Source organism: Phoenix dactylifera, chromosome 11 (genome assembly GCF_009389715.1).
Source record: "Phoenix dactylifera cultivar Barhee BC4 chromosome 11, palm_55x_up_171113_PBpolish2nd_filt_p, whole genome shotgun sequence".
Taxonomy (NCBI): Eukaryota; Viridiplantae; Streptophyta; class Magnoliopsida; order Arecales; family Arecaceae; genus Phoenix; species Phoenix dactylifera.
This window is the reverse complement of record NC_052402.1, coordinates 11,642,033-11,651,197: the sequence shown is the minus strand read 5'-3', so window position 1 is coordinate 11,651,197 and position 9,165 is coordinate 11,642,033. Positions and strand designations below refer to the sequence as shown.

Genomic DNA, 9,165 nt, shown 5'->3' with positions numbered 1-9,165 from the left:
TTCATCACCAAAAACAAAGTATTATCATTTTATGTGCTTGTACGTTTTTACAAATAAAGAAAAAATAAAATGATCTGATAAAACAACACGGTTTGCACCATACTTTCTAATAAGTCCATTATCAATTTCCTCTGCTGGCTGAAAAAGTAGCAAGCTAATGTTGTTGGAGCCAATTATCTTCCACAAGTCAATCAATAGCAGTCTCATTGCCACAAAGTAGCATTTTATATGCTCCTGTCCGTTTTTACAAATAAAAGAAAATAAAGCAATTTGATAAAACAACAAAATTTAAGCCATAAAGTTACATGGTGATGGCCAAAACACCACGCTACAAAATGCCTCTGCTGCTTCCCCGAAGCGACACCAACAGATGGCTCTTCGAGCACTATAGCACAAGCAAGCATCACCTGGTATTGCTTAACCTTGTCTCTATTATCACTTTCACAACCAAGTCTTATCAGTACCTCAGTATATGACTTTACCATGGTGGCTTTTCGTAGATTTATCCTTATCTCGAGGTCCTTTCCACGACTTCCTCACACCCCTTTCCCTCCTAACACCATTTTCTTCATGCATACCCTCAAAAATTTCCAGCTTATCAGTTTTGCTGGATCTTTGTTTTGTTTCTGAGGCCCTCCTCTTCCTAGATGATATACTATCATCTTCAGCAAGTACTTTCTCCCTTGGCAGTGGTTCATCATCCACCAACTGCCAGTTATATATTATATCACCCCCATTCTCAAATTGCTGGGTCAATGATTCACCTGCCCCTGGAAGCAAGTCATTAAAGGTAAGCTCTCCATTATTTCCACCTTTCCGGTCTAGAAGCATCGGGTCTGGCCTAATTATGGTCCCTAGAATGCTCCTATGCGGGCCCAAGCCTATGATGGCACTTGCATCTGTCAGTAAAGAGTAGGCCATTGCAAAGGCTGACCTCACCTGAAAAAGTGAAGGTAAGAAAATGAATCAGAATGTTGCTGTGAAGGCAGAAATTCACATTCAAAGCTTGTTGCCATTGGCATTACGTTCAAAACCAAACTAGACTACACATGCACACTCAAGCACATGCAAACACAGAACATACACGCATGCATGCATGTGCGCACTACGTGCGGGTGCGCACACACAGAGAGAGAAATAACTGACAGGTCGACTCCAAAAGCAGCTAGTTAAAACCCAAAAGTGGATTAAATTTAGAGACATCTGAACCATGAGATAATTTCCATAGTACAACAATAAAAGGAATTAGGATCAATATATTGTTTCTGGTGCACCATCCCAAATTTAGTTCTTAAATCAGGTGAATAAGACAGAAAGTTCTCTTTGTAGACATTTACTGATAGGCATGCATAAACCAGCATGAGATAGATGAGGTTATCAAGCCATGGTCTGAAGGTTCCTTTGAAACACAACTTGGGCAGCAGAATGACCTATACATGTATCAGCAGGCATGCACATGCATGCATGTGCATGGAAGCACACAGGAAAACACACAGATGGCACATGGGATACACATGCAGCTGCACATGCAAAGAGATGTATGCCCATCCAGACATAAACGTGTCCTTGGCCAAAACTTGATCCAAAGTTGGTTAATTCTGGTTCCCAAAAAAAGAGTATATTCTGGTTAAAAACAGAAAGTCTGGTTAGCCCAAATGACGTGACCCTAAAATACTATGAGCATCCTTTTTAGTTTACAGAAAACATCAGTGTATTGTTTAGGCTGTGATAAACACAATTGAGCATCAAACATGGGTGTCAAACAATGACAGACCAATGTACTTGCACAGTCAAAAAGATAATGCAACACTAAGGGTCTCTTTGTCATAATCCCTCGACAACAGGATCAGGAAGAAATAACACAATCGGCTGTCAATAGTGTCACATGGCTGATATAATCTCAAGCATTGGGCAGAAAGTAGAATGAGTTCCAGATTATGCGATCTCCATTATAAATCATAGACATGTGATGGTATTAGAGACACATGCTAATGGATAACAAAGTAATACATAAACCAGGGCAGGAAACTGAATTTCAACACTACAAACCAATGAACTTCAACCTGCTCAGTTGAAAAGCAACAGTGGTTTAAAAGCATGAACTTTAAGGTAGGCAGGCTCTTAGCATAGAACACAAGGCAATAATTGCGATACATCGAAACATTATGTGCTACATTTGCAGAAAAGAAACGACAACCATAAGAGGAAATGATTGAATCGAAAAACAGATTACCTTAAAATAGTTATAAGAGTTCCTCCCAATGTCATTATCTGGAGCCTAGTTCATCAACAATGTCATCCAAACAAGTTTGACACTTAATAGTGGCTTTTGGAGATCAAATAAAACAAACATTTAAGCAGCAAATAGCACACCTGGGGATCCTCGATGGATAGAAGATACGGTCGTTCTGTCTTCATAAATCTACAAACAGCAGGAATGACAAAAATATAATAAGGCATTTTTTCTTATAATAACACGATCAATGACAACAAGAAAGAAAATTAAATTCAAAGACTTCAAATTGATTGATGTGAAGAAATCTGTACAAGGATTCAAGTCCCAGTAGGGCATCTTCCAAGATGCCAGGACAAGATTGTCCCCAGTGTCAGGATGGGACCATCCCATTATCGTCCTAGCATCCCCTTCGGTGCATCTCGGCACATCCCCCATCCCAACTGTCAAGATAGGGTAGGACGGGAGCATATCCCATTCCACTAACAAACTAGATGGTCTCGTCCCACAGGATTTGAATCATTGCCCTTCAACACAATTTGCATAGGTTATCATACCCTTTATCACTCTTCAAGAAAAAAGTGCCTGCTGAATTGCAAGAAACACCGATATCCCAAGTGTTTAATTTGCGGCCATAAAAATCAAAGAAGTTCACCTGTTATGGCAAAACCAACATGATAATGAGAAACATAGTATAATTAATAGTAACAATTTGTACCAAAACCATCATGTTTAATACTACATTCTTATCTACAGTCAACCTATAAATACATGTGGAGGTTATCAGGAGTTACAATGAGGAGATTCTACCCAAACAATTATAAGCAAACATCATGTTATATTTGTAGCCCAACCTCAATGATCTGCATACAACTCTGGCAGGTTTTGCCAAATATATACTCACAACAATAGATTGGAACATTCAAATAACAACAGCAGGCATCACACTGTTGACTTCTGCATATTTTAGCAACATGGAGTCATTCTTAGAAATCAAGCTACGTTTTTTTCTTTTCCTTTCCTTTTATTTGGCGGGGGTGGGGCCTGGATTGGGGAATGGAGTGGATAGAAAGAGTTTTCTAAAGCATGTATTTTTTGTAACTCAGGGATCTTTTCTTTATACTTGTAGGAAGGCCAAAAAGAACAGAGGATCCTAATAACAAGATGCTGAACCATAAACCCAACTATTGCTTCGGTTGCATTACTGATATATATTAGAATAGGTAACTGTGACACAGCAAGGGAATCAATATTCATTATAAAATTCAGGGAATTGCATGTATTTAGAATGTGTATACATATGTAGAATCCATGCACATATTTAAAATTTGCAAATATGTTGGAGGGGCAGGAAGACTTAGCAAGGAGCACTAAAGAAGTTAACCATGAAAAAAGAGGGTGAGGTCAAAATAGAAACCACTATGTAAAACATTATATATAAAGATTGGCGGAACCAGTACCAAGCACCATATCGGTTCTCCGGCAGCACAAGTAGGTATGGGCCGTGTCGGGCCTGTACCGACGGAGAAAACGGCACGCAGACCATGGGAGAGAGGAAAAGAGAGAGAGAGAGAAGGGGAGAGAGGGAGGGAGAGAGAGGGAGGCTGACGGAGGGCGGCGGAGGCCGCAGCCAGTTCTCCTGTTTCGAACGAAACAGGGGTTCGGCCACGGCTTAAAAATTTCGCAATTTTTAAGTGAAGTCGGCAAGTTTTAATTTGCAATTTTTAAGTGAATTCGGCAAGCAATTTGCCGACTTCACTTAAAAATTGCAAAATTTTTAAGCTGCGGTCGGACCCCTATTTCTTTTGAAACAGGGGAGCCGGCCGCAATCTCGCTCTTGCGGCATCCGCCGGTCTCCCGCCCTCTCCCTCTCCCTCCTTCCCCGCTCGATCTCTCTTTCCTTCTCCTTCTCCAGCTCCGGCAATGGGTTTCATTTTCATTGCCAAAACCGTACCGGTGAGCCACCGGTACAGCTTAGAACAGCCGGAACCGCCTGGTTCGGAACGGTTTCGCCGACCCTGTTATACATACTAATAAACTAATAAGTAGAAAAATCAAACATACCATACTGAATCAATCAAGATACTAATAAAAAAATAATATCACATCGAGTTGCAGTAAATGCTTTGAATTTTGACCTTTTCTGATTTATCTCAGCCATCTCTATACAAGATATGCCAAATAGAAGTCAGGTTTTCATTATGATTTATCATGTTACTACATATGATGTCATTTTCTGCAAGTACAGGCATGCAATCAGAATAGACAAAATATTTATCCTCTACTCTATGTTACTTTGATTTGTTCAACAATCATACTTGAAGCATCCAAAAAAGATTGCTAATTATTCTAAAAAAATCTTGTAGTTTTAGCAAATTTGAATATACATACCACAATTTGGGGAAAAGAATCCAAGACATGTTACTATGATGCCTAAACGAATGTAAACTATTAGCTTTAAAAATTTAACATAAAACAAAAGAAAGCATACATAAACATATAAAAGGAAAATCTACTCAAGAAAACATAAATAAGGATATCAACTCAACTAATATGGATTCATATTCATATGATGTGACTATAGTTTTATGCTGGCCATCAACTTAACCGCAACCCTCCTTTTATCCGGGCTTGGGACCGACTATATATAAAACATAGGTGGAGAACTATATACAAAAAATAAGGATCTCAATTCAATAATTAATACATACATATATATACATATCAATTCACGTTCATGAGATGTGACTATAGTTTTATGTTAGCCATCAATGGATCAACCTAGAGCAACTCTCCTCCTTTATCCGGGCTTGGGAGCTTGCTATATACAAAACATAGGTATAGGCTTTATACAAAATAAGAATCTCTATTCAATGGTTAACAACTAACATACATATTCATAGGATGACTATAGTTTTACACTAACACCTACTGCAACTCTCCTCCTTTATCCAAGATTGGGGCTGGCTATGAAAAAAAATATAGGTGGAGATCATGTACAAAATAAGGATTTCTATTAATTAATTAATACATACAAGGTAGGTAGGCTTTGGTCAACTGGATTGAAGCCAGATCTGGTCAGGTCAAATTGGAAGACGAGGATCTGAAAACGAAGATCCGCACAGATGAATATGAACGGCTACATCTAAACTAGCTATAAACCAAGAGTCGTGCATTTTGAAGACTCCTTGTCTATGCATCAAGTGGTTAGAAATGGACATGATATCTTGGTCGCATATGCTCTTATCCTATAAAGCAACTTATATTTTGAGAAAATGTATGACACAATACAGATCATGCTAAAACAACAAAGCATTAATTATTTACATGAATTGCGAGCAGGTGTAGGAGTGAGTATGAGTGCACAAAAGCAGAAATAGATATTTAAAATAAAAAATTAAAGCATATCCAAGATGCAAGTTTCCAGGAATATTCCAAAGCCAGTAAGTTACCGTAGGTATAAGTTTTATGCCACTGCAAGCATGATGAAATGGACACAGCAGGAATATCACAATGAACAGATATTTTTAACACCTGTAACTATATCTTATATGATAAAATTATTTTTTTCTCAAAATAAATAGATAGATAGATACCATACTCCCTCTCTTGATTGATGCACAGATGATGATGAAGGCTAAAGGCATTTTACCAAATATTGTGGATGTGAATGTTGTTTGCTTGTCAAAACTCACCCTCTAACTCAATGACCCAGAAGTACTCAAGCTGTGCCCAGTATGTATTCAGAATGTAGACCATAGACCAAATTCACCCTCTAACCCAATGACCCCAAAAGTACTCGAGTTGTGCCCAATATGTACTCAAAAAGTAGACCATTGTATCCAACCTGATAGTTAGGCAGATAGAAAGATAGATACTATACTCCCTCTCTTGATCGATGCACATATGATGATGATGGCTGAAGGCATTTTATCAAATATTGTGGATGTGGAGATGTTGTTTGCTTGACCAAACTCGCCCTCTAACTCAATGACTGCAAAAAGAAATCACTTGTGCCTAATATATATTCAGAATGTAGACCATTTTATCTAATATGATAGATAGAGGGTGGATAGATAGATAGCATTTTTATCGAATATTGTGGATGTGGTTGTTGCTTGCTTGACCGAGCTTGCCCTCTAACTGAATGACCCCAAAGTACTCGAGTTGTACCCAATATGCATTCAGAACATAGGCCATTGCATCTAATATGATAGACAGAGGATGGATACATGGATGGATGACATATTGGACAATATCCAAGGTATATTGGTCAATAATGTCAGATGCAGAGGCGGCTAATCTAGTATAGTAGCTGAGCCTCATATATAAAATAATGTCACTCTACCATCTCTATTTATGACTATGGTTTATTAAATGGAGTTCCTATGCAAACACCGAAAAATTATAAGAATAGATAACCAAATATATAATAGCACATTGCTTACCAAAAGAACTCCCAAGTTATGTTCCATAGGTTGCTGTATGCCTTGTCCTCTCCATTGCGTCTGACAACAGAATATCATTGCCTTAAGATGACCATTAACTTCGATAGGCAATTTGGAGAAGTATAAATACCAAATTGTGTGTTTGAGAGTGTTGGACAAATTAGATCATGATAACTAACAAATAGCTTCTATCAACTGTAATATGCAAAATCAAGCAGCACAGTACAGATCTAAGTCAAGACATTGCAACTTTACATGTAGAGTATACATTCTGCCATTGAAAATGGACAATGGAAGTACATATAAAGTTGTCAAATTGCAAGCATATGTTAACATGCTAGTGAACAGCTTGAACGAAAATGTTAAGAACTTGATTCCTGATCCTAATATTCAGACTCAACTATATTAACATTGTTCCATTTCTTTAAGAGTTCCAGAATCCACACACAAACTATGACAGAAATCATTTTCAGATGATATTGCATGTCAGAATTGAATGAAAATGACAAGAAACTAACATACTAGAACTGAATGCAAGTGACCGGAAACTAACATACTAGCCCATTAGACTTAATGAGGTACCTGTAAATGTGCTATCAGCATTGCAAGAAGTGCATAAGAACCAATACCTCCTGAATACACCTGCATATGAGTAAAAAAGAAAACACTGTAGCATTGCTCATGATAGATTTGATAGATCCAAAAGCCACGTAAATAAAATTAATCATCAATTTTGATGCAGAAAACACCTCATTCAGTTCTCTTTGCTGTAGAAAAACCTTAAGAATCAAACACAAGGGCCGTAAAGGAGGCATCTTCTTCACAGCATCCTGGAAGAAAATTGCCACAGGCTCAGTAAGCAAGTTCAAAATGATCATGAGAACTATCACTTGAACCTTAAGCATCCATACATTTTACAGCAATACTACAATTAACCAAATAAATACTGCATAAACTTTAGCTACAACATGTAGCATGCTAAAACATATAACTACCATGACATAGAGTAAATCATATTATGTCCCGCTAACAATAGGATAAAGAGCATAATTTTAACTCCTCTATATTGTCATAATTCCCTTTCTTTGGTTAGAGGGCTAGAATCTGAAAATATTACAACTACATGATTTCAAGGAGATGTAGATGCTTAAAAGACCACAATTACCTAATTCCTTGATTCACTTGGTTCAGATTGAGGCTCATAATTCACAATTTGCTCTTCCTTAATGAACTGAATTCCCCTGAGGTAGGATAAAAAAATTGTTATGACTTATTTAGATCATTTAATATCAAATTTTATTTTATTTTATTTATGTGAAGTATTTTTTATGAAATGTTTTGATTTATTGGGTATACACAGGATATGTAACACGATTAACATTTAGAAGGTAGTTATGAGGCAAGGACATGCAAATTTAATAAATTAAGTTTATCATTTTATGTATAATTTTTGAATTGCTTATCTTTTTATTAGAGCAAAACATATTGCAAAAATCAATCTGATTCAAACTGATTTGCAGTCTGCCTGTGATTCTGTGAATTACATAAGGGAAAAACTCATGAGGCTTTTTTTAATAATTTTTATGGGAAACCTTTGGACAGAAGTTCTATTCCTGTTAGTCCTAACTGACACTAAAGCAATAACTTCTCAACATAATAGTTAGAGCATGATTTGGCTGACTTTCATCAAGAAATGGCAAACATAATTTTGTCCACATTTTCCAAAGTCGCATGCCTCTGATTAGCTCCGTGAAAATCATCATTGGATATGACCCCATAAGTTAATTATATCAACAGCAGATAAGTACGAAGTCGTGCATGCCTCTTAAACATTAAACAAGAATGCAGCCAAATCTCTTGCTCTTTCCCTATTCCATTTGCTTTCCTCACAAGGTAACAGAATGTCAGTGAAACAAGATTTGCAGACACTGCACAGACATATAGATTCAATTAAGTGAATTTATTTATCATGATATACAAGAAACTTCTTTTCGGCCCAAGTTTCTTCAATGAAAAACACATGCATTATTTAAGCACGAACCAATTAAAATATTTAAAAAAAAAGATTCATAAAAGACTAGTTTTCGATGCATACCTTGATAAACTCAGCTGCTTTAGGTCCACCATCCACATCAAAACTGGAAGAAAAATAAGGACCAAGAATCATTATTATGCTAAGGGAAGAAACATTAAAAATGTCGTAAGCATTATAAAGATGAACCATTTCAAGTTAACACAGACAACTGATCCACGTGGGATTTATGATGTGAAAATTTCAGTTAATGGTGTGGATCAACAAATTGGATAGTTCACAGTATATTTGATAGTCATTACTGTTGCTGGAAATTGGACCCGGGGCCGCCGCGAAGCCAGGGGAGGAGGAGCTCCGCCGCCTGAGAGGGCGGACGGCGGGGCGCCGGCCGGCCGCGTCCTCCGCTGGGGAGTGGAAGAGAGCAAAGAGGGGTGGTGCGTCCAGTCCTGTCC

At 37.5% G+C, this 9,165-nt stretch overlaps 1 protein-coding gene across 3 annotated transcripts in view; it reads right to left on the bottom strand.

Annotated features, from left to right (window-relative positions):
- LOC103713199 (terminal nucleotidyltransferase 4B) overlaps positions 1-9,165 on the bottom strand; it is a 31,814-nt gene continuing 22,649 nt past the window's right edge. For all 3 annotated transcript variants that reach the window (XM_039131608.1, XM_008800028.4, XM_008800029.4), the window contains exons 6-13: positions 8,777-8,819; positions 7,431-7,511; positions 7,264-7,323; positions 6,682-6,741; positions 2,791-2,888; positions 2,374-2,422; positions 2,234-2,278; positions 1-939 (exon numbers count right to left, since the gene is read on the bottom strand). In XM_039131608.1, the coding sequence (XP_038987536.1) occupies positions 466-939; positions 2,234-2,278; positions 2,374-2,422; positions 2,791-2,888; positions 6,682-6,741; positions 7,264-7,323; positions 7,431-7,511; positions 8,777-8,819 (910 nt within the window). In that variant the 3' untranslated portion in view covers positions 1-465. The remainder of the gene's footprint in view (positions 940-2,233; positions 2,279-2,373; positions 2,423-2,790; positions 2,889-6,681; positions 6,742-7,263; positions 7,324-7,430; positions 7,512-8,776; positions 8,820-9,165) is intronic.